Consider the following 27,364-nt stretch of genomic DNA (forward strand, 5'->3'; position numbering starts at 1 on the left):
GTGATAGCTGCCTGCAGAGATTGCACCTGTCATATCTTTGCTGCTGACAATCATGAGAAAAGTGTAACAGTTCAAACAAACCTTTATCCATGCAGCCACTGGGCTGCTCAAGTCCGGCATGGAGTTGAGGTAAAGCACAGGGAAGGAGACGTTACATATTTTCTACATGGCAAAGCAACAAACACCTCACTACCCCACCTGTTAACCGACAAATGCACAGATCGGGTCCCATGTTGCAAGTGGCATCATGCCACTGTGAGATATGGAGTCATCATACTGGCAGTGATTGCTGCATGTAGCTGTGGAGCCAATTATACAGAAAGACTGCTATATGTTATGGGACATCCAACTATGCAAGTAGAAAGGGGCTACTGAGTAAAAGCTCAGGCCAGCAGAGAGCAATACACTGATGGATTTGTGGGTTAATTTGTCATATCTCCTTTGTGATTTTGTGGTTATAATATACTGCATATGCCATCTGATCTGTGTTGCAAAATGCAGATATGGATGCTCCATACCAGATGACATCTTTAGATGTGTATCTGAACCAGGGAAATCTTCTGGCATGGTGGAGGTTATTACGGAGGGTGTCAGGTAATCTTTGGAACAATTTTCCAGTGGTGGCTGATTGACCATTCTGGTTTATGTGTAATCTAAGGTACCAAGGCAAATTCCTGGTATGTGAATACTTGGCCAATAAACATACTTACTTACTTAATAAGCAAGTGTGATCTAATACACACAAGTAAGTTCCTTTTTTGTAAACATGGTACTCCTCAAGATATTACTGAAATCTCTCATGTCAGATTATTTCTTGTTTATATGATTATTCATTTTGTTCTAACAATATTTTAGTGCAAGTTGTGGTGTAAAAAACTGCTTATGTCTAGGAAGGACATGTCCAGAGCATGTGGAGCAAAGTTGCATAAACTAGTTGTTTATTTGCTATAAATGGTAGGTGGAAAACGAAATTAAGAATATGGATTTTTGTGATATGTGCTCTTGACCTGTGATGAGAGTATTGGAGTAGAACATCTGCTCCGTTATTTATTTCAAAACTTATGCTTTCGCACACAAACAAAAATGCAATACTGAATGTGCGGACATCTTAATGCTTTCTTAATTGAGGTTGGTTGGAAGTTTAACAACATGATCAAGTTAGCTTTAGTCTTTATGATGGTGTCCTGATCTGCAGCAGGGCAAAAGTAAGCTGGTTCTGGATCTGGCAGGAAAGAAAGTAAACACAATACTAGCATTTATTTAGAGAGACAAAACCAGGGATGTAATGTTGAGGCTCTATTACAAATGCGCTGGTCAGGCTGCATGTGGAATATTGTGAGTAATTTTGGGCACTATATCTGAGGAAGGACATGCTGGCTTTGGAGAGGGTCCTGAGGAGGTTTACGGAATGAGTAGGTTAACATATAATAAGCGTTTGTCGGCACTGGGCCTATATTCACTGGAGTTTAGAAGAATGAGAGGGGAATCTCATTGAAGTACAGAATAGTGAAAGGCTTTGGTTGAGTGGATATAGAGATGATGCTTCCACTAGTGGGTGAGTCTACGACATTCTTTTAGGAAGGAGATGAGGAGGAATTTCTTTAGCCACAGGGTGGTGAATCTGTGGAATTATTTGCCACAGAAGGCTGTGGCGGCAATGTAAGTGGATATATTTAAGGCAGAGATAGATAGATTTTTGATTAGTACGGGTGTCAGAGGTTATGGAGAGAAGGCAGCAGAATAGGGTTAGGAGGGAGAGATAGATCAGCCATGATTGAATGGTGGAGTAGACTTAATGGGCCAAATGGCCTAATTCTAGATGTAATTTTTGAATAAAAGCTCAGCATCAGTAAATGGTAATCATAGACTGTGATGAAAACCACAGGTTCACTGATGTATTTTACGTGATGAAATCGAACACAATTACCTGGTCTGGTCTATGTGTGGCTCCTGACCCAGAAAACAGTGGTTGACATTAAACCATTTAAAACCGAACACTACCAAACCACTCATTATAAAGACAAAGGTGTTAGGAGCTGCCTTTCCTGGTAAAATCCACAGTTCATGTCATCTTAAAATGAATGTGTCAGTGCCGGGTGCTAATTGTAAAAGCAGCATGTGCACATTTAGCCCTTGCTATTCATGAACTGAACACAATGGCCATCCATCTGTGCCATTAGTAAACAACTGTTATAGTTCAACAAGGGACCTCTTGATTACTATTTTAAGTATGTTAAATGTTTCTGATTGCCTCAGTACTTGGTAGACATGAATGGCATTTTACTGGAGAAATTCTCAATATTAAAGGCAGTTCAGAAAAGGAACTGCTTTGTCTCGACTGGAAATCTCTGATTGGGTAGCACTATTTATTTCTGTGTAGCAAGGCCAAAAGTGCACATTGGATTGTGTGAAGTATGATTATTCCAAGGACAGCTGTGTTTTCTTAAAGTGGAGCTGGATGTGACCCTTCTAACTTGATTAACAATTGGTCTAGGTTTAATGATAAGTCTTCAAGAACAAGAAGTACTGACACTTTTGAAAAATATAAAAGTGGATAAGTCTCCAGGTCCTGACAGGATATTCCCTAGGACATTGAGGGAAGTTAGTGTAGAAATAGCCGGGGCTATGACAGAAATATTTCAAATGTCATTAGAAATGGGAATAGTCTCCGAGGATTACCGAGATGAGGAGAACTTTTTTCACACAGAGAGTGGTGAATCTCTGGAACTCTCTGCCACAGAGGGTAGTTGAGGCCAGTTCAATGGCTATATTTAAGAGGGAGTTAGATGTGGCCCTTGTGGCTAAAGGGATCAGGGGGTATGGAGAGAAGGCAGGTACGGGATACTGAGTTGGATGATCAGCCATGATCATATTGAATGTCGGTGAGGGTCGAAGGGCCGAATGGCCTACTCCTGCACCTATTTTCTATGTTTCTATGATTGGCGTACTGTGCATAGAAACATAGAAATTAGGTGCAGGAGTAGGCCATTATAGGAGTAGGCTCCTATACTCAAATCCTTTTGCTATGAAAGCCAACATACCATTCGCTTTCTTCACTGCCTGCTGCACCTGCATGCCTACCTTCAATGACTGGTGTACCATGACACCCAGGTCTCACTGCATTTACCCCTTTCCCAATCGGCCACCATTTAGATAATAGTCTGCTTTCCCGTTTTTGCCACCAAAATGGATAACCTCACATTTATCCACATTATACTGCATCTGCCAAACATTTGCCCACTCACCCAGCCTATCCAAGTCACCTTGCAGTCTCCTAGCATCCTCCTCACAGCTAACACTGCCCCCAGCTTAGTGTCATCCGCAAACTTGGAGATATTGCCTTCAATTCCCTCATCCAGATCATTAATATATATTGTAAATAGCTGGGGTCCCAGCACTGAGCCTTGCGGTACCCCACTAGTCACTGCCTGCCATTGTGAAAAGGACCATTTACTCCTACTCTTTGCTTCCTGTTTGCCAGCCAGTTCTCTATCCACATCAATACTGGACCCCCAATGCCTTGTGCTTTAAGTTTGTATACTAATCTCTTATGTGGAACCTTGTCGAAAGCCTTCTGGAAGTCCAGATACACCACATCCACTGGTTCTCCCCTATCCACGCTACTAGTTACATCCTCGAAAAATTCTATAAGATTCGTCAGACATGATTTACCTTTCGTAAATCCATGCTGACTTTGTCCAATGATTTCACCACTTTCCAAATGTGCTGCTATCCCATCTTTAATAACTAGCAGTTTCCCCACTACCAATGTTAGACTAACTGGTCTGTAATTCCCCGTTTTCTCTCTCCCTCCCTTCTTAAAAAGTGGGGTTACGTTTGCTACCCGCCAATCCTCAGGAACTACTCCAGAATCTAAAGAGTTTTGAAAGATTATTACTAATGCATCCACTATTTCTGGAGCTACTTCCTTAAGTACTCTGGGATGCAGCCTATCTGGCCCTGGAGATTTATCGGCCTTTAATCCATTCAATTTACCCAACACCACTTCCGACTAACCTGGATTTCACTCAATTCCTCCAACTCCTTTGACCCGCGGGCCCCTGCTATCCCCTGCATGTTGTTCCATTGTTTAAAAAGGGTTCTAAGAGTAAACCTAGCAATTATAGACCTGTTAGTTTGACTTCAGTGGTGGGCAAATTAATGGAAAAGATACTTACAGATAATATGTATGAGCATCTAGATAAACAGGGTCTGATTAGGAACAGTCAACATGGATTTGTGCCTGGAAGGTCATGTTTGACTAATCTTCTTGAATTTTTTGAAGAGGTTACTAGGGAAATTGACGAGGGTAAAGCAGTGGATGTTGTTTATATGGACTTTAGTAAGACCTTTGACAAGGTTCCTCATGGAAGGTTGGTTAAGAAGGTTCAATTGTTGGGTATAAATGCAGGAGTAGCAAGATGGATTCAACAATGGCTGAATGGGAGACGCCAGAGGGTAATGGTGGATGGTTGTTTGTCGGGTTGGAGTCAGGTGACTAGTGGGGTGCCTCAGGGATCGGTGTTGGGTCCTTTGTTGTTTGTCATGTACATCAATGATCTGGATGAAGGTGTGGTAAATTGGATTAGTAAGTATGCAGATGATACCAAGATAAGGGGTGTTGTGGATAATGAAGAGGATTTCCAAAGTCTACAGAGTGATTTAGGCCATTTGAAAGAATGGGCTGAAAGATGGCAGATGGAGTTTAATGCTGATAAATGTGAGGTGCTACACCTTGGCAGGACAAATCAAAATAGGACGTACATGGTAAATGGTAGGGAATTGAAGAATACAGTTGAACAGAGGGATCTGGGAATAACCGTGCATAGTTCCTTGAAGGTGGAATCTCATATAGATAGGGTGGTAAAGAAAGCTTTTGGTATGCTAGCCTTTATAAATCAGAGCATTGAGTATAGAAGCTGGGATGTAATGTTAAAATTGTACAAGGCATTGGTGAGACCAAATCTGGAGTATGGTGTACAATTTTGGTCGCCCAATTATAGGAAGGATGTCAATAAAATAGAGAGAGTACAGAGGAGATTTACTAGAATGTTGCCTGGGTTTCAACAACTAAGTTACAGAGAAAGGTTGAATAAGTTAGGTCTTTATTCTCTGGAGCGCAGTAGGTTAAGGGGGGACTTGATAGTGGTTTTTAAAATGAGAGGGATAGACAGAGTTGATGTGGACAAGCTTTTCCCTTTGAGAATAGGGAAGATTCAAACAAGAGGACATGACTTCAGAATTAAGGGACAGAAGTTTAGGGGTAATATGAGGGGGAACTTCTTTACGCAGAGAGTGGTGGCGGTGTAGAATGAGCTTCCAGTGGAAGTGGTGGAGGCAGGTTCGTTGGTATAATTTAAAAATAAATTGGATAGGCATATGGATGAGAAGGGAATGGAGGGTTATGGTATGAGTGCAGGCAGGTGGGACTAAGGGAAAAAAGTTGTTCGTCACGGACTTGTAGGGCCGAGATGGCCTGTTTCCGTGCTGTAATTGTTATATGGTTATATCACCTTGATGGAGAGGGGACGAAAAAAAATAGAGCGGCAGAGTATGGAGAAGTTCAGGAATGGGCTGCCAGAAGTGAGGACATCATGGTGGAGTAGTGGTAGAGCTACTGCATTGCAGAGCCAGAGGCCCGGGTTCGATCCTGACTATGGGTGCTGTCTGTACAGAGTTTGTACGTTCTCCCCTTGACCTGCACGAGTTTTCGCCAAGATCTTTGGTTCCCTCCCACACTCCGAAGACTTATAGGTTTGTAGGTTAATTGGATTAGAATAAATGTGAAAATGTCCCTAGTGTGTGTGTGTAGGGCAGTGTTAATGTGCGGGAATCGCTGGTCGTTACGGACTCGTGGGCCGAAGGGTCTGTTTCCGCACTGTATCTCTAAAACTAAAATTAAAAACATAATCACAGCCACTGAATTTGTCAGTACTGGTGTGAAGTACTTCAGGGATAAAGAAGAAGTCAGAATGAAAGGAATAAAGAGATTCTGCAAGATTGTTATGTAACTCAAGACAATGGCGTGGGAACAAGCAAGGTCATATTAAAGCTAAAGTATTATCAGACTCGGGTGGGCAGAATCTATGGGCACAGGTGGGCAGGATGAACAAGTCCTAGATTGGTTTTTAGTTTTGTTTGCAAGTTTTGGAAGGTTACAAGGTAAGAGGCAAATTGAGAAAGCATTCCAATAGTCAGATGTAGATGTCAAAAGCCAGAGGTGAGCGTCTCTGCAGAGGTGCAAGTGGAAAAATATAATGTTATGGAAGCCAAAGTCAGCAAGTTTGATGCTGGACAGCGTGTGGTAATGAAAACTTAGCTCCAGATCAAGTTGCATGTCACGTCTGCAGAAACTAGCTTAAATGTAGATACTGCCCATGTTTAAGACTAGAATGAATGAGGAGTTCTGGAACAGGAACAAGAAAACAAAAACAAAAAAACATGTATCATAAGAAAAACTGTTAATACAGAGGGGTTAAGCTAGAGAACCTGAGACTTTCTTGATTTATTTGTGTGCCCTTCTCCACCACTCACTGGAAAACTCAATCATCTCATTAGCATCATTTAAAAAAATGAACAAATTATTAATCTGAATATATTGGAATTGTGATTATTTCATTGCAGATATTCCTTAGAGTTGACGTTTCAATCAATGCCTCTGCTCCCACTACCCACTCTGTACCTCAATTTTATATGATACTGGAAAACACATGAACATTATTCTTGCTGATTGGCAGGTCTTTAGCAGTCCCAAAGAAAACCAGCAATAAATTCAGGCCCCAGGGGGCACTAGAGGCAGCAGCATATCAGAATAATGTTGAGTTGCTGGTTTAGTTAGCTCATGGCACACCCAAAATTAATGGTTATAATTCTTGTCTATAGCTATTTAATTGTGAAAAAAATGGGAAAAAAAATTCTGTAAAACCAACTGCTGCATGTGTCTTTAAAGTTTTCATTTGATTTTGTTTGTCACTTCAATTAATATCAGACCTTCCAAGGGCATCTTAAGGTATCAGAGAAATGCGTTATTCTTGCTCTGCAATGCCTTGAGCTGAATTGCTTTGTCCTCGTATTTCCCCAGTCCCTCTGGTTGAAACCTATCGTATTGTATCTCCCTCTCTCTTTTCCCCTGTCTTTTCTGTTGATTTACTTATCTGTATCAACGGCTCACAGTGTCTTTACATCTAAACTGCAAAGCAAACAGATGGCGACCTCAGGAAAGAACATGACGAAAAGCACCAGTGTGATTGGAGATATGTACAGCATAGAGAAGAATGATGGCAGCCAATCCGACACAGCTGTGGGCACCGTTGTCACCGGTGGCAAAAAACGAAGATCGAGTATCGGCGCCAAAATGGTGGCTATCGTAGGTCTCTCAAGGCGTAGCCGCAGCACATCACAGCTAAGTCAAACAGGTAGGTGTCACTTTTTCTCAAGAAATGTAATGCCATTGGGTCTATGCCTCACAGCTGCAAAATAATTATTCTAAATGCTGAAGATACTTTCCAGATCAGATGAGTGCTGGTTAGAGAACTGATTTGAGTATGTTTGTTCTGCTTCTACTTTGCTCCAAGTTTTGAAAATAAGAACAAGTTTAATTAGCATTTTGATAGTGGACTTTTGGACACATTAAGCTCCAATCTCCATAATGGTTCTGAGAGACACGATGTAATGAATGAGTGAAAGGGTGTAACCAATTGTTCCAAAATGCCTTATCATCAAATGAGCCATACAAAGTAACAATTATGTTCAAAGTTGATGGTTATAGTTAGGATAGTAGGGAATAGCCCTTTCAACCTACGTTGACACCTGCACTCAAACACAAGAGTTAAATTGAGCTGGCTACAAGGTCAGTCAGCAATGTAAATGAGCAAAGGATATGTGCAGATCTGAAGTCCAGGGTGTGCTGAGGGACATAAGGTCGCAATAGGAAATCCACATTGGCTGTGCTTCCTAAAGCAGCTGCACATGGCTTTGGAAATGTGACTGAAAGGACCCGTGTAAGGTACGTGATGAAATTTCAGTCAAATATTTTTATTTATTTTACTTAATTCTAATATTTTTATAATTAATGTTTTAATATGTTGCATTAATAATTTTATAAAAAATTGAGTAATTTTCATTTTAGTTATTTGAAGTAATTGTAATATCTCTGGAAAAAAACATAAGCATTTAAGAAATACACAGCTCTGCCTTTAACACACTTTGCCAGGAGCCAAGGTTTCATTTCCTGTCTTTCATCCTGTCAAAGCTTATCAGAGTGACTTGGAATCGGACTCAGGGCTATGCCACCTGAGGCCTAGTTGTCACTAAGGCCTTACTACAATTTGTTAAACACAATGTGGGAGGGCAAACATCGCTCTATATCTAGCCAGATAACAATGTGCAGTGCCTGGAGGCTTGTGCAAATGACAAATTGAATCCAGCTCAATTCAGCCTGAAGTTGATTATACATTGTTAGTTCTCAAGAAGGTTGAAAAGTGCTCCCACAAAGCAATGGAACATTTCTATCTTTTGGATGGAGTTTGTCCACAATACTAATAATAAAATATGCTAGTTTTGATTTAAATGATAATGGAATGAAGAATACCATTAATTTATTGAATTACGCGTGATTTTCTTACAAATTTTTCAAAAAAAATTAACAGAAAATATTTATATTTTTATAATTTGAAAACTTATATTAAATAAAAAGCAAATTTATATTTGTATTGTTAATATCAGTGCACAAAAGGTTAAATTGAATAATAAATATTAATGATTTCTTATTAAAACATTACAGGCAACAACCAAATAATGGGGGTTACCTTTAATGGTTACCATTCTAGTAATGGAAATTAGCCTTTACAGAATTCACGAATCATGACATAATTTGAGATATGGAATACAATTATTTTTCGCAAAAATTATGTGAAAATAAAATAAACAAATAAACATATTGATTTGTGTTCTGGAAAATCACAATACAGACGGCTTGTATGAATGGAACTCGTCCATAATGCAGGGGTCACCTGTACATTGCCATTCATATTTTTCACAAATGTTTATAATATTCAGCTTTGTGTCATCCATTTATTCCACTCTATACTTCTGTCCCCACTTGCAAAGTTTTCATTGAGTGTTTTTGATTTCTCGCAAATTTGTGTATTCTTCCAGTATATACTGAATTCAGAATGTGTGGCATGCACTTCATGCAATGTTAATTCAAGCTATGTTGCTCCTGTTGATAGTGCATTATGGGGTATTTATAAAGGTAAAACATTTACATTTTATGCATTAGAACTATTCGTTTTCCTCCATATATTTTGGACTACATGCGATGCACTCAAGCTCCCTAAAATTGTTTAGGTTAGCTATCTTTTGTTCACCTACATAAAATGATATTGAAATTATAAGATGGCAACAGGCCATTGGCTACTACTAATCCAGAGCTGTAGTTCCAATACCATGAAATTACCTTCTTGCTGTATCCTTTTACTCAGTTTGTCTTTAACCAACCACTCTTATGATTTATTATGATTATGATGTGTTATAATTATGATTTTACATGATTTGTTATTCAATCAGAATTTTGGGTGGTTATTTAATTTGTGTAAAAGATCATTCTGCTGTGTTCCAAATTCTGTTTTTGATTTTAGTTTGAATACCCTCACTCATATATTTGTTTCTCTTCATAGTATTTTATCTAGTTGGTGTTTTAAAAGCATATTAATACAGTCCTTAATCTTCTCCAATCTTCTAACAAAAATAAATCTTATTTTTTTGCCTTCATTTGTTACCAAATTTTAATATCTGTAGTAATTATGGATACAAAATTTAAATATCCCAAAATTATACGCTTCCAAAAACATGTTTAAACACAGCCACTGAATTGTCTTTCATTTTTTTAATGTCTACATATACTAATTCTACTTGAATGTTCCAGCACCATGCAAAATCTTGGCATTTGCTTTGATCTAAGATAGTTTTGTTGTGTGCTGTCTGAATGCATACAATCAGTCTATTTTTTGAGGACAATATGATTTATTTATAAATTAACCTATTTCAAAATGGCCACGCAAAAATTCATATGTTTATTTGAAATGAGAGCGTTTGTGTTTACATAAGAAGAAGAGCTTCCATATCTGCTGAAATCCTTGCCTGTTGTTCCAAAATGTTCCAAAATAAGAGGCTTACTAGGGGTTATGAAATATCCATGGAGAGTAGGATTAAAGAAAATCCCAAAACATTTTATGTCAACATTAAAAATGAAGGTAATTAGAGTGAAGGATAGACCACTTAATGACAAAGGAGGGAATTAATATCTGGAGCCAGAGGAAGCGAGGGAGGTACTAAATGAGTACTTCACGTTGGTATTCACCAAAGAGAATGATATGGAGGATTATGAAATCAATGGGGATACTTATTCCAGGGCATGTAGAAATCAGAATGAGGAGGTGTTGGATATTCTTGGAGAAATTCTATGGGACAGATTTATGTTCATTGGGAAAGACAAACATTATCTAGTCAGCACAGATTTCTAAGGGGGAACTACTAGCACTAATTTGATTGCGATTTTTCAGAAGGAAACCAAGGACATTGATAAGGAAGAGTAATAGATTTTAAGTACCTGGATTGTAGTTAGGCAGTTCTCTGCGTCTGATATTGTAGGGTGGTCCAGAAGTGAAGGTACATGGAATCAAAGAAGGACTAACTAATTGGATCTAAAATTGTAAAAACAAGCAACTCCAGATGGCTGGTTTACCAAAGAAAGACACAAAATGCAGGCGCAACAGTGGGAAGGCAGCATCCTTGGAGAACATGAATAAGTGATGATTCAAGTCGGGAACCTTTTTCAGATCTAAAATTGGCTTCGCGAAGGGAGATAGAGGATAGTGAATGGATGGTTTTCATTTGAAAGTTTATGGCGAGTGTTGTATTGCAAGGATCAGTGCTGGAACCTTTGCTGTTTGTGATATATATTAATAACTTGGATGTAGATATGATTGATACATTTGTGGATGATGCAAACATTGGTAGTTTGTGGATGCTGATGAAGGTTGTCCAAGGCTACAGACAATATGAATCTGATTGAAAGTAGGGCTGAGCATTGGCAGTTGCAATTTGATCCTGACAAGTGTAACATGACACATTTTAGGAAGTAAATTAGAGGTGGGATATACACAATAAATGGAAGGGTAGTAAGGAATGCTGATGAACAGAGAAACCAAGGGATCCAAGTCCATAGTTCCCTGTAGGTGGCAACTTGTGGGCAAGGTGATGAATAGGGCATATGGCACGTTTGCTTTCTTACCCTTGGTCATAACATATAAGAATTGGAATGTTATTTTGCAACTTTACAAATCACTGGTTAGACCATATTTGGAGTATCGTGTGTACTCTGGTGGCCACTTTATAAAAATGATAAGATTGCATTGGAGAGAGTGGGAGATTCAGCAGGGTGTTGCCTTGATTGGAAGACTTTAGTTATGGGGGGGGGAGGGATTGGATGGGCTGGGCTTGGTGTCCCTGGAGCAGCAACCTGATATAAGTACTGTATATAAGATTATGAGAGGCATAGATAGATTAGATAATTAACATTGTTTTTCCATGGGAGCAGTATCATAAAAAAGGATAGGTTTAAGGTGAGGGGAGGGAAATTTAAAGGGGTTATACCTTATAACCTGGAGTGAAAGATTTTTACACTTTGGGAATGGCTGATATCTGGAATGCACAGCCAAAGGAGGTGGTGGAATCACATACTATTACTATCTTTAAAAGGCATTTAGATTCAAGATTCAAGATTCAAAAGAGTTTATTGTCATGTGTTCCTGATAGGACAATGAAATTCTTGCTTTGCTTCAGCACAACAGAACATAGTAGGCATGACTACAGAACAGATCAGTGATACCATTGTATACATATATGCACACATGAATAAATAAACTGATAAAGTGCAAATAGCAGATAATGGGTTATTGATGTTCAGAGCCAAGTTTAATAACCTGATGGCAGTGGGGAAGTAGCTATTCCTGAACCTGGTCGTTGCAGTCTTCAGGCCCCTGTACCTTCTACCTGAAGGTAGCGGAGGTGATGAGTGTGTGCCAGGATGATGTGGGTCCTTGATGATGCTGCCAGCCTCTTTGAGGCAGCGACTGCAGTAGATCCCCTTGACAACACAGACAAATTGTAAAGGCAAAGAAAGATGTGGTACTTATGCATACAAATGGGATTATTCTGGATAGGCAAAACGGTCAGTAAGGTCATGGTGGGCCAAATACTTGTTTCTGTGCTGTATTACCAAGACTCTATTACAACAAAATCAGTAAGATCTCACACAAGCACCCATGGCTTATGACCAATATCTGACATGATGGTGGAGCACATACAGTGCCTCACTGGCGACTAGTAACAGATTTCAGGAAGCAAATAGCTACCACATTATTCTGCAACAGACACCAGAAGAGTTGCAAATTAGATTGTCGATGGTTCTTTAAATTAGACAGTTGCAGATCAGGCAAAAATTGTTCTATTATGAATGACTTTTGACAGGCAGGAATTGGCAAAATGCCCTTGAATTTCATCTGGCAGCACTAAGAACTTGTGTTATATAATGAATGATGTTAGGAGTGTATCTGGTATCATTTTCATAAATTCGCACCTCGGAGGGAATTTCCAGAGTGACATGAAATTATTCAGAAGTGACAGTAAATAGCTATCATTGTAGTAAAAGTCAATTTTCATGCACGTGGTGCTGAAATGAACAGCGCTCGGCAATCATATTTTTCGGCTCCAGTAGGTATGCTGATGCTTATGGAAAACTATCTGTATGGTAAAATGGTTCTGTCATCAAAAGACATAACAATACAGCAAGAATACAACAATTATTTGCTAAATTAAAAGAAAAAAACATGGTACTAAATGGGGTTGCATAGTGGCACAGCTCCAGCAACCCAGTTCAATCACAACCTCCATTGCAGTCTGTGTGGAGTTTGCATGCACTCCCTGGGAATGTGTGTGTTTTCTCCAGGTACCCCAGCTTCCTCCATATTCCAAGATGTGCCGATTGATAAGTTAATTGGTCATGGTAAATTGCTCCTAATTTGTGGGTGCCTTTACAGAATCTTGGGATAGTTAATGGGAATAAGAGAAAAATAAAATGAGATTAATGTGGAATAGGTTAAATGGGTGTTTTAATGGTCAATGGAGAAAATGGTCTGTTTCCATGGTGTATGACTCGCTGACCTTAAATATCACGTTTTGATCTCCAAACAATTTCAATGAATTTGGAGGGGATTGTTCCTGGTATCCTAGCTAATATTTATCCCTTCATTAACATCACAGGGAACAGGGGTCGGGGATCATGGCATAATGGTTGAATTACTGAAGGGTTTAGGAGATAAGAGATTATGGTGTAGGCAAATGTGGTGTAATGGCTGAGTTATTGGACTGGTATCCAGATGCCTGGACTGTTAATTTGAAGAAGTTAGTTTGAATCCTATTATGGTAATTGGGAAATTTTAATTCAAATTATTAATTATATTAGTAATGAAGAGCCAGTATCTGACAAAGCAACAGTAGAAAATCAGATATGGCCTGTTAATAAATCCATGCTGACTATCCTTGATTAATCCTTGCCTGTCTAAAAAATCATTTATATTGTTCTGTGTTTTTTGCAGTATTATGGCAACCATCTCTAATGTTTCTGTTTCCTCCAAATGTCTCAGTTTACACATGGGTGCTGTGTTGGATGCCTTCTAGTCCTCTGTATTTCAGAAAGATTGTGCAAGACTCACTTTTTTTTATTCTTGCTTCTCTGAACAGTTTGTAACAGAATATCATGTGTTCTTGTGATGTATCTATTTTCATTTATGCTAAACTACAGCATTAATTCTTCTCTTGGCAAGTTTATCTCATCCAGTACTAACACCCTTCAATTCCCTAATCCATCTTGTGAGGGCAGAAGCAAAGTATTCATTGATAACCATGCTGATATGTTCCATCTCAACACACATCTCTCACTCTTTCAAAGACCAAACAAAAACCTTATGGATGCCAGAAATCTGAAGTAAAATCAGAATATGCCGGAAATAGCTCAGCAGAATGGTCAGCATCTGTGGAGTTAGAGCTAACATTTCAGGTTCTTGAACTGGGATAATTTATAAAATAGACAAGTTTTAAGTTGCCAAGAAGAGAGGTGATATGGAGTATAAAGGGACAAAGGCCAAAGGACATTTATTGTCACATACACCAATTGGTACAGTGAAATTTGAGTGCCATTGCAGCAGACAAATAAAATAAACACAACACTATGGAATTTAACATTAAACATAATAAAACATCCTCCCCCCCCCCCCCCCCCCCCCCCCCCCCCCATCGGGATCAACGTTTCTCACTGTGAGGGAAGGCAGCAAAGTTCAGTCTACTTCCTCGATGTTCACCCGTAGTCGGGGCCTATTTGAGGCCTCCGCATTCGCCGCTACGGCGGCCCGATGTTTCAGGCCCTCTTGCCGGGATGATGGAACACCGATGTCGGAAGAACACTCTCAGTGGCTTGGAGTTCCGAAATGTCAGTGAAAGGGTAGAGATCACGAGACAATAGAAGACATAGATTGATGTCAACTAAGGTAGGGTAAAGAAAGAATATCTATCTGGAGAAAATTTTAAAAAAGTGGAGAACGGAGAGGAGAAAAATAAAAGAAAAACAAGCTGGAACTGTAGGCTGACTACCTGTGAGAAGCTGTTGGTAATCTGAAGTAAAGGAGACTTCTAGAAAAAGACATGCTCTTTTTCCTAGTTAACTTCTTATGTATTTTTAATATGTATGAGTTTTCCTGATTTTAGATATCAGTTATGCTTTCTATTTAGGTCAAGTTTCCTTTTTAATTTTGTACTCAATATACCCATTTGCATCTATTCCTCTGCAGTATTAAGATCTTAAAATTAACTTATCTTTCTTGTCTTATGGAACCCTGCAATAATTTTGGTTTCCAAGCACTGATATCGAGGGATCTCCAGATCTGGGAGTACTGCCCTGTTTCTTTGAAGATCATATTTATACTGCATTTATCATATCCCTGAATGTCTTCAGCTTCTCTGAATGTTTTACTCTCAAATAACAGTTTCCTGATATCTTTTATGAACATGGAAACATATCTTCTTGCTTTTCCTCATCAGCTGGTCTCTAGCTGTTTCTGGGTAGAATTTGCACTGTCCCCTAAAAACTGTCCTCAAATGCCAAAGTGGCTGGATGGACATCATGGCAAACATCTTGGAATCCTGGAGTCTTATTGTTCAGGAGTCTCAACTGCCCAGAGGTTGGCCAGAGATGGTGGCTATCACAATGGTGATGTGGTTAATCATTCTCTCGTGTTTTCAACAAGAACATTTGGCAAAATATTCTGTTTGAAAGAAAATAACTACATACTTGGTAAATTTAAAAAATAATGATGAATGGTTTTCTTTTAATTTTATTTTTTTATTAACGACCCTATTAGTAAGCTTACTTGAAATTAAATGACAGAAAATACTTTGAACAGGCACCATGGAAAACAAATACAAAGAAATAGGAGTAGACTATTTGGTGCCATATGTCTGCTGTACCATCCAATAAAATCATGGCTGATCATTTACTTCACGACCATGTTCAAACACCAACTGCTGATAAATATTACTTCTATGGCCAGCTTCTGAGAATGGCATGGCAGGTTTGCCTTAATAGGTGAGATTGGGTAGATTGGGGCAGTATAATACAAAACCTAAGAATCAGAGGTTCTCATTAAATGTACATACTTTCTACAAGGTTCAACTGATTATACAGGGAGAATATTCCCCCAGACTGAAACGTCCAGAACCAAGGGTCAAAGTCTCAAAAATGCGGTGAGCCACATTCAGAAATGAAATGAGATGTTACTTCACTAAGAAGGTATTACACTTTTGGAATCTCTATCCTTGAGAGCTCTGAAGGTTCAGACATTGGATGTGTTCAAAATAGATATGATTGCTGAATTTTGGGCACTGAGTTAGAAGATCAGCCAGGATATTGATGAATTACCAAGTAAGCTCAAACAGCTACACCTAATTTCTAGGGTTTTTTTGGTGTCAAGTTGCAGTCCCTGGTTGGTCTTTGTTCCTTCCACTATGTTGTTGTTTATCACTGGGAGGCAGAGGCGTTCCAACAGCAAGTGATCAACTGCACATAAACAATAGGCTGGATCCTGGGGAGAATGTGGGGAGAATATGATACACGGAAAATTGGTGAGGAAATAAAATTGCACAGCGAGCTGACATGGGTCAAAAATGACTCCTTTGTTGTGTGGACATAGGGAATTAATAGCAGAAGATCTGATATCATTGACTGTAAAGATGTTGGTTCCAGCTGTAAACCATGACACAACAACTGTTTCATGATAATTTTGTGTCATACTAATTCTAATATAATAATGTATTTGCAATTAAATATAAGGCATGTGAAAATGATATTGGTAGCATCATCTGAAAAACGGATTATCCGGTTTCATTCATTGTAATTGGTTCTCAAATACGATGAAGATCTATAATAATTTTAGGGTAGATATAGCTTTGAGGACATATCTTGCTTCAGGTTGCAGGTATGTGCCTGGAACCCAAGAGTTTATATTGACTTAACTAGAACTATCAAATAACCCATGGAGTGGCTTTACGAGTGGCTTTATGATACCTACCTGGTAAATAATAGGATGCTTACAGTTTACCTGCCAATAGGTGAAATATTTAATTAAGAAAACTTTTCAAGTTTATCCAGAATCATTGTACAGAAAGATACTATTTTTCTAATCACCAATTTCTCCAGCTAAATTATCTCAACTGTACTTCTAATTGTTTTCAGGCTTTTTTTTTGGCCATAACATGTTTTCTTGAGCACCTTCTTTTCTTTCATATCTAAAGTTAAACTTCCTACAACTTGGATCCTATTCTGTTTTAATCCTTTCTACCACTAAGTTTATATACTTTTTTGACAGCTTGGCATTACATAGCTTTATTAATCCATGAACACATTGTGTTGCACAGGGCAATTATCAAACAAAGTTAATACTACGCCATGTAAGAATATGTTCAGATAGATGATTAAAACATTGACCAGTGAAGTATGTTTTAAGGCTTACACTAAGTAGGAAAAAAATAGTGTGCATGAAGTCACAGGATTGAATTAATATAACCATATAACCATATAACAATTACAGCACGGAAACAGGCCATCTCGGCCCTACAAGTCCGTGCCGAACACTTATTTTCCCCTAGTTCCATCTACCTGCACTCAGACCATAACCCTCCATTCTCTTCTCATCCATATGCCTATCCTTAAACTGGCTTTGTTTTCAAAGCGCTAAATCTGCCTTTGTTGTAGGTGATTTATTATTAAAGGTCTATTGCTGGGCTTGCTTACCCATCCTATAAACTAAATCATGGATAGAAATAAATATTATCTTAACATGGAAGGTGCTGGAAATCTGAAACGAAAAACAGAAAATGCTGGAGATACTCAAGTCAGTACCCGGACGTGGCGTCGAAGGACGAGAAGCCAAAGCAAAGAAGTGGAAGCCAAATAACCGAACGGAAACAAAGCCGAAACGCCAAATAACTGAAAGCATACGGCCGCAACGCTAACTAACCGAAAGGGTGAGATGCCTAAATGCAAACTCACCGAAAGGCTGCTCTGCTGAAAAATCAATAATGGACATTACGTCGCCGGGGGGGTGGGGGGGGGGGACACTTGTCAGCAATTGGTCCATATAACCATATAATCATATAACAATTACAGCACGGAAACAGGCCATCTCGACCTTTCTTGTCCGTGCCGAAAACGTATTCTCCCCTAGTCCCATATACCTGCGTTCAGACCATAACCCTCCATTCCTTTCCCATCCATATAACTATCCAATTTATTTTTAAATGATAAAAACGATAAAAACGAACCTGCCTCCACCACCTTCACTGGAAGCTCATTCCACACAGAGTAAAGAAGTTCCCCCTCATGTTACCCCTGACCAGATCCCCGCGTCCATCACATCACTGGCCAGTGGAGACGGGAGGGTGGGGGTCATTTTCCCACACAAGCCATAGGTGACTGGGCAATCTGAACCCAAGCACCAAGGTGTAAGCAGCCAAAGTAGCGCATCCCTCGGGACAACCCCCACACGACCACGGCCGCCCTACGCCTCATCTCCCCCGTGCGGCTGCACTGTGATGGGCTGTAGCGCTGGGTGGAGCAGAGGTGTGTGACAGGCTAGTTGGCGTTGGTTAGTTGGTAACGGATTCAAGCAGTTGCCACTCACCCATTTTATTCAAAACACTCACAGAAGTTCAGAAATGATTGGATTGGTTGCTGCTTGGCACATTCCAGATTTATTTCCAGGGACCAAATCATTCAATGTAAGTTCTAGGTTGGGTTGTGCTGGTTGTGGTCTGTGGATCCAATGTGGGGCATGCACAGGATTCTGTCAGACCACAGCAACGTTCAAATCTTCCTGAGGAGGATCCTACCCCAACAGACCTGATTTAAAGAGGGATTCCTATTTTATTGAATGGGGATTCATTGCCAGAGGATTAGGAACAATATGATAAGTTCAGTTATTTGTGTTTGTTCTTATTTACTGTACTGTTTTAATTATTAATTTAATTAGAGTACAACACAGAAACAGGTCCTATTGCTAACCAACCTGTGTTCCTTAACTAGCCCCATGTACCGGTATCCCTACAACATTGAAATTGTACCCACCTTTTCAGCTCAATCTGGCAAGTTATTCCATTTATCTCCCACCTTCTACATGGAAAAAGTTGCCCATCAAGTCCTTTTTAATATTTTCCTCTCTCACCTTACACTTATGCATCGTCAGTGAAAATGACTGTGATCGTTTACATTAACTATGCCCCTCATGATTTGATATACCTCTATAGATCGCACCAATCTCCTAAACTCCAGGGGAAATAGCCTTTCCAGCCTCTTGTTATAACTCAAGTCCTCCAATCTCAACAACATCTGCATGTATGTTATCTTCACCCATTACAGTCTATTGACAGCCTTCTTATAGATGGGTGACTAGAGCTACACACAGTACTCCATGTGTGATTTCTCCAATGACTTGCATAGTTGTAACAAAGAGATTTTAAAGACTCTTTCAAAGCCTGGTGAGCTTTAACAGGAATTGGAACTCCTCCATCAAATGACCTCCTGCCAAAGCTATAGGGTGAACTAAGATTAGGGTGTCAGCTCTACTCCTACCAATGCTAACGGGGCTAAGGCCTTGCTTCACTTCAGGTCATTATCAGGAGGTGACGGTACCATAATTATTCACAAGGTCCGATTATCCTTGGTTATTAGTTATGAATGAGAATCTAACATATCTCAATTTTGACAAGGGATTTAAAATCTCATATTGTCATACCTCCGGAATGACAGTTAAACATGTTTTAGATGTTTTTATGTCAGTGGCACATCTTTATTAGAAATAGGATATTAGGTATGTATACACTTTATAATTGGAAACTCCATGTGCAAATTGTAGAAGAAGCAGTAGCTTTTCAAGATAAGGTTCCAGAAAACAAGTGTTGGGTGACAACACATGATCAAAGTATATATAAATAACCAAGTTACATATGCTACAATTATGCTGCATTTATTTGTCTAAATTTGGTAGAGATAGGTTGCATCCTAATTAAATTACAACATTAGAGTTCGAAGATGGGTTCTGACCCAAAACATCGTCTATTCATTCCTTCTGCAGATGTTGCCAGACCCGTGATGTTACTCCAACAATTTATGTTTTGCTCAAAGTTCCAGCACCTGCAGTTCCTTATATTTCCATTCTAATTACTTTGACATGCAATGCAAATTTTATCTGTTCTACAGCTCTGATTAAAACTGAAAAAGTCCCAGAATTGATTTAGCAGCCAGCTGTAGAGTACGGGTCATTTATTTGAATAGATACTGTATAATTGCTGATCTAGGCAATTTGTCAAAAGGTTATTTGTGCGGTTACACTAAATTGTTATGAGAGAATGTAATACATTGAACTAAACAAATGCAGTCGCTGTATTTGTTCCTTTCACAGGGATTATGCAATGAACTCGTGCCATCTGCTTGGCTCATCATCATAAAACAGATCTTAAAATCGCAAAGATATGAGAATAAAACTCCACAATCTCAATCCATGATTAATATTTACTTTTCTTAATTGATTCCAGCCAATAGCTTTCCATTATTGATGCCACCACAATATAACAATGTTTCCCATCTCACGTTTGTATATCCCACTTATTATAAATTACATTATCAACTGAGAAGGGAAATGTTCAGCCTGACCTTTTGTTCATTTGCAACCTGAAGCTAAAAGTTAAATCATTGAGAACTGAACAAGGGGCTTGTTTACTTTATGAATTGTAAATGTGTGTCCTCTTTCATAATTTCTGCCAAACCACTTAGGGAAAATAATTCTGTACTCTCTGTGTGGAAATTGATTATACAGCCACATTCTGGCATTTCTGTTTTCTTTCCAAAGATGTTGCCTGATCTGCTGAGTTTTATTTCACATATCCATCTTCTATAGTTTTTCTTTGATTAGCCTCCCTATTAATATCTATTTGGAAAAATCCAATTGTAAAGATGTACCCAAAATGTGGGACTATCTACCGTGAATGGGTGATCAAAAGTAGTCATAAATGGGATTGATATTGCTCTGTACATAGATTGACATGTTGGTCTAAACAATCTGACATGTTGCAATGATTTTTTAACGGGTATGTGCATATGAAGATGAACGTTGTAAGATTAAAAGCGCTTCCTACCCTCATCAACATCCAAATCATACTACCCGGAAAACTTGATGGGACTTCTTTTCTGACTCACTCTTGTGCATTTGGGCCTCAATCACAATCCAGCCATCAATCGCCTCTCCATCTTTACCACCCAGAGATCTTGCCCACAAACAGTCCTCATTATTTAGCCAACTTCCATCACCAGCGTCACTCCACTCCTGCAGGAGTCAACCTCTGGCAGACGTTACCAACACAACCCAGACTAGGTCACAATCATGAGCCAACAAACATGAGCTTTAGTTTAGTTTAGTTTTGAGATGCAGTGCGGAAACAGGCCCTTCAGCCCACTGAGTCGGCACCAACCAGTGATCCCCACACATTAACACTATCCTACACACATAGGGATAATTTACATTGATACCAAGCCATTTAACCTATAAACCTGTACGGCTTTGGAGTGTGGGAGGAAACCGAAGATGTCGGAGAAAACCACACGGTCGTGGGGAGAACGTACAAACTACATACAGGTACCACCCCCATAGATTGAAACCGGGTCTCTGGCGCTATAAGCGCTGTAAGGCAACACCTCTATCGCTGTGCCACCATGCCGCCCACAACTCTTAACTCCTCGAACCTGGCACGCAACTTGTCTGAGCAAAGGAAGAGTTTCAATGGTATTTCAGTGGCATCCAAGGCCTTGTGTCAGAACCATTGACTAATTAATCATTGGTGCACTATTCACTGGCTCTGTAGTGTTGTTCCTTAAAGTGGCATTAAATAACATTAACTTTTAGATTTGTAATCCCTGAACATAAGAGTAAGAAGCAGGGATTTGTCTCGCATCCCCTTGAGCATGCTCCATCATTCAATAAGATCATGGATGATCCTGTACTTTGTTCATTTTCCTGTTTGGTCCCTATATCCCCAATTTTCATGGTATTAGTAAAGCAATTGATCTCAGCTTATGATACATCCATGTAGTGAGAATTCACAGCTCAGGTAGACAATTCTTAATGTATGGCACAGTGCAGCAGCTGTTAGATCTGCTGCCTCACAGCGACCTCACAACGCCAGAAACTCTGTTTCAATCCTTACCTTGGATGCTGTCTGTGCAGAGTTTGCACGTTCTCCCTGTGTGTTTCATTGGGGTGCTCCAGTTTCCTCCCACATTCCAAAGATGGATGGCTTTGTGGGTTAATTGGCCTCTGCAAATTTCCCCTGGTGTGTAAGGCATGTGGGGAGTGAATGAGAAAAAGGGACAACACAGAACTGTTGCTAACCAGTTGGCGTGGACTGGGTGCGCTGAAGGACCGGTTTCCTTGCCGTATCTCTAAATTAAATTAAACTACAGCTGGGTTGTACAATAAAGCCCTAGTTGAGTCCCTAAAGGGCCTGTCCCACGAGCGCGCGACCAAACCGGAAGCGGGGGCTGCGCGGAGGTCGAGTGATCCCCGTAAAGGGCCTGTCCCACCAGCATGCGCCTGCATGCGGCGAGCGTGACCAAACCAGAAGCGGGGGCCGTGCGGAGGTCGAGTGTGTGACGTGAAGTTCGAGCGAAGTCCGCGCGTGACGTATGCCATCAAGACGCTGCACACGCCCATCGAGGTGGTGCGTACGGCGTCGAGGCGGCTGCGGGCCGGCAAGCCGTAGCCGCGCGGAATTTTTGGACAGTTTTTCGGAGCACCACGCGATGTCGGGACCAGCTCCGCACAACTCCATACGGCTCCGGCGATCGATGTGGGACCGGCCCCACGAGGCCGTACGGCTCAAGCGACCACGTTAGGTCGCGCTTGCCGCATGGTGTCGCATGCTCGTGGGACAGGCCCTTAAGAAACTCTGTGTTGTAGAAATCTGCATTATAAAGACCATTTTATCAGTGGGGGGAAGCAGTTTAGGGATGGGAGAATTTCATACTCACGATAACAAAGATATTGATCACTCATGGGCCTGTCCCACTTAAGTGATTTTTCAGACGACTGCTGGCGACTGTCATGTTGCGGCCAGTCGCCTGAAAAACACACACACACACACACACACACACACACACACTAGTTAGTGCTGTAATTAAGATGGCTAAAGCACAGTGTATGGTAAGTCCTTTAAAAAGGGGGGGAGGGGAGAAGGAGTGGAGACAACTTTTAAGAAGTCAGAGATACACGGCTGTGAAGCTTGGCAGACATTCAACATTATTGGTCGGTTATCCTTGGGTCTGAAAATTACTGCTTAGGCTTTTTTGTTTTTTTTAAATTCACCGGTCAGCACCGGCTACAACCTACGAGAACCTTCGACCTTCTGCCAACCCACAAGGACCCTCTGGCAACCCACCTACAGCTCAAGAATTCTCGCTACTCTCCACGGCGGCTTCATTCTTGTCGCCGCTAATTTGTCAACATGTTGAAAAATTTGCGGCAAATATAATGATGCCACGACTAGTTCCCAGAATGCGGGAACTCCTCACGCCCATGAAGGCAACTCCCCGGCAACCACCCGCGAACATGTGGTGACCATGTGGCGACTGCACAGTCTCCTGCAGTCGCCTAAGTGGGTAAGGCACATCAGGATTTTCAAAAATCAAGGTCTTTTCACATACAATAAGTTTATATTTGTTTCTGCAAGTTTAAAAAATAGTAAAGGCTGTGTGTTGTATTGCATAATAGAGTGTTGCACGTACCAATGGAAGCAAATTCTAGTTTAATTTCAATGGTTAAAGTAGTATCTGTGTTCTTTAAAGATAATGGTGTCTGTCTTGTGTGGCACAGTGGCACAGTAGTAGATTTGCTATATTACAGCAATTCTGTAAGACCCTGGTTTATTCCTGACCTCGGGTGCTGTCTGTATGGAGTATGTACGTTCTCCCTGTTCTTCACCGGGTCCTCCGTTTTCCTCCCACATACCAAAGATATGTAAGTTTGTAGTTCAATGGCCTTCAGTAAAGTGTGCCTCTAGTGCTAGTGTACAGGTGTGAATGCTGGTCGGCGTGAACTCAGTTGGTCGAAGGGCCTGTTTCCACGTGCTCAGGAGCACTAGTTGAAACAAACAGGTTCTCAAATTGCATATTCAAATCATTTTTTAACCAATTCGGCCTACATATTGCAAAATAGTGTTCTCTAACTTATCACATGCTATATCCAATTCATGTTGTGGGAACACATTATAGCAGAACTACCTGGAGTTAAACTGATAAAACTCCCTTTCCACTAACGTGGCCTTGTTTCCAAGCTTTGTCTCCACCAACGTGGGCCTTCGTTCCCAGGCTCCCTCCAGCCCTGCAGTGTTCCAGAGCTCTTGTTCCCATACTTGCTCTACACAGAGATCCCTGGAACCCACAGTCCCTTTTCACTCATTGGGACTCTTTTTCATATTTCCTCCTTACTTCCGTGCTCATTGAAAGATTTATTGGAGGGATGAGAGGGCATCTCATTGAAACATATAAGATTGTTAAGGACTTGGACACGCTAGAGGCAGGAAACATGTTCCCGATGTTGGGGGAGTCCAGAACCAGAGGGCCACAGTTTAAGAATAAAGGGTAAGCCATTTAGAACGGAGACGAGGAAACACTGTTTCTCACAGAGAGTGGTGAGTCTGTGGAATTCTCTGCCTCAGAGGGCGGTGGAGGCAGGTTCTCTGGATACTTTCAAGAGAGAGCTAGATAGGGCTCCTAAAAATAGCAGTCAGGGGATATGGGGAGAAGGCAGGAACGGGGTACTGATTGGGGATGATCAGCCATGATCACATTGAATGGTGCTGGCTCGAAGGGCCGAATGGGCTACTCCTGTACCTATTGTCTATTATCTATTATCAAATTGTAAAATATAATTAAAACAGTGTGGACATCCAATAGACTGGAAAATCCACCATCCCAGCACCACCAAAATCCAGGGCTTTCTGGATTATTGGAATTATACTACGGATATATTTTTGCCCTTCTATTTTAGATCAGCATATTTCAAATAATAATTCTGAGTACAAATATTAAGGGGAAACATATAAGGAAGATGCTCTGTTTTCATGTATTAAATCAGACTTACCAATATCACTAACAATATAATGAAGACATCTCTGTGTGAGTGGATTGAATAATTTTCTGTTCATAAAACAAAATGAAGCTCAAGGGATTTGAATCTGAAATCTATTCTTTGGATAGGCACATGAATATGCAGAGAATGGAGGAATTTGATCTAGTGCAGGCATATGAGATTAGTTTATATTGGCATGTTCGGCATATTGTGGGCCAAAGGGCCTGTTCCTGGGCTGCATGTACTGCTCTATGTCCTAGTATGTTCTACTTAAGGAGCTAATTTCTTAATTACTTGCGATGGATAATGGATAGTTTTTGTTAATTGCACCATAAATGTGATTTATCAAATAATAAATAGTCATTGAGTTTTTGTCCATTAAGAAAATTCACCCAAGAAGATTATATTAAACAATAACGTAATTTATATAAAAAGCCTGAAATTGATAACAAATTGTAGATATTAACACTATCCTGCACACAGGTCTGATAGTCTTCCATTCAAATTTAATTTGTTTTAGTTAACTTTGTGTTTCTTTAGGTCTTCTCAGATGTAAACAGTGTACAGTTTTACAATTTAGACTAATTTGAAATTTGGATCCTGAGTGATTGACAAAGACACTCACAAACTTTCAATTAAGCAGCAGGTTATATGGTTATATGGTTTGAAAGCCAACAGGCTGGAATGATCGCAACAAAATCAATGTTGTTCTTGGCGGTCACTTGTCATATGCCAGGAAAGATCTATTGCTGCCCAGTGCCTCCGTTGTAAATATATCTGGAACCACTCTGGAATGAAAGAGTGTGTTCCAACACGCAGAGAATCAGTGACCATGGGGCCAGTGAAAGTTCTGTATCCATTTACTTATTTCCCCAGAAGAATATTCAGTTGCACTGAAGCCATTTACAGGAAATTGGCAGTTATTTGGTGCTTTGAGAAACATTGGAACCATGAAACAAATGATGCCCACAGCACCTGCCACTGTAATTGTGAGATCACCAGCCATCATCATTTCTATTGATTTGGAAATTGTATCACAGTACAAAAGTTGACTCCTACCTTGAAATGCCTGATTACATTTTTGGAGACACAAAACACCCAGGAATGTCCATTAGCACATTTCACTCTGGGGGAAAAACACTTTTCTATTGCATCTTGTTGAAAAAACAGTCATGCAATTGAACTTGTAGGGCTGCATTGTTAAAGGAAGCTTGAAGGTCAAATCACAGAACAACTTCCTGAGAAGAACCAATCTCAAAAACGTTGGAGCTGTATGAAAGAATAGATGTCGGTCATTCATGATGGACTCCTCAGTTGGAACATGAAGTACAGTCGTACGTGAAGTAGCACATCTGTTTTACAGCAAAATCAAATTACAAAAGGAAGTCAATTAAGGTTAAGTCTCTTAAATTGCTATATTTAAGAGGGAGTTAGATGTGGCCCGTGTGGCTAAAAGGATCAGGGGGTATGGAGAGAAGGCAGGTACAGGATACTGAGTTGGATGATCAGCCATGGTCATATTGAATGGGTGCAGGCTCGAAGGGCCGAATGGCCTACTCCTGCACCTAATTTCTATGTTTCTGTGTCTGTCAAATTAGATGCAGCTTTAATATATGTGTTATGATTTTCCCATTTTTGTATTCTTTCTGGGATCGCAGTACCAGACACCATTCTTCAAGAGGGCAAATGTAATTCTCAAACCCACATGCCCTCCAATTTTCCTTCATCCACAATGTGATGTGTAATCCTCTCTTCAAGAGGTAAATCTCATATTGTAATAATTCAAAGCTGTGTAACAACACCTGGCCTCTTGAACGTACTGCATCGCCAGAGCAGATTTCTCTTTTGTTAAACGCACTCATCAAAGTTATTTTTGGATCATCTTCTGATAGCAATTTTGTACAAATGCAGTTTTGTTTTCATGGTTCACCAGTGTGACTACCTCTTTCTTCTCTTGAGTAAGCATCAAGCCACTCAGGTCAGCTTGACACAGTGCTGTTGGATGGGAGTTTCAGATTTTTCACCATGTACCAATGAAAGAATGGTAATGGTAATAATTTCCAAGAGATTTATTCTTCTCTAAATTATATTACCCGAGCTAAAATGTTTGTGTTTTAAAATTAAGGCAGATATATTTGCCTGATGATGCAGCATTGAGGGTGATCGAGTGACTGAAGTCACTGAGGGTGGCGGAGTTATGGAACGAGCTGCCAGAGGAGGTAGTTACAGCAGGTACTAAAACAACATTTAAAAGACATTAGGACATGGATAGGATAGGAAAGGTTTAGGGGGATGTGGGTGAAATGTGAGCAAGTGGGATGAGCGGTGAGGGAAATGGATAAGCTGGGCCAAAGTGCATGTTTCTGTGCTGTATGTGCTGTGCTGTTCTATGCTGTAGGACTCTAAGATTCTATGACTATGACTGCACAGCATTAAACTTCTCACAATCAGGTTTTGACATTGGATCGGCCATTTGTGAAACGGGCCAATTTATATTATTCACAGTTGCCTTTTTGGCCTGGAATCTTTTTCACACACAAAGCAATAGGATGAAGATGATCTGAAAATGATTCATA

The 27,364-nt window shown here is 40.1% G+C and overlaps 1 protein-coding gene across 2 annotated transcripts in view; it reads left to right on the top strand.

Moving 5' to 3' along the window:
- The window catches only part of rims2a (regulating synaptic membrane exocytosis 2a), a 684,525-nt gene that overhangs the window by 543,891 nt on the left and 113,270 nt on the right, over positions 1 to 27,364 (top strand). For both annotated transcript variants that reach the window (XM_055634901.1, XM_055634902.1), the window contains one exon: positions 7,198 to 7,415. In XM_055634901.1, coding sequence (XP_055490876.1) covers positions 7,198 to 7,415 — 218 coding nt within the window. The remainder of the gene's footprint in view (positions 1 to 7,197; positions 7,416 to 27,364) is intronic.

Source organism: Leucoraja erinacea, chromosome 4 (assembly GCF_028641065.1).
Source record: "Leucoraja erinacea ecotype New England chromosome 4, Leri_hhj_1, whole genome shotgun sequence".
In the NCBI taxonomy this organism is placed as follows: domain Eukaryota; kingdom Metazoa; phylum Chordata; class Chondrichthyes; order Rajiformes; family Rajidae; genus Leucoraja; species Leucoraja erinaceus.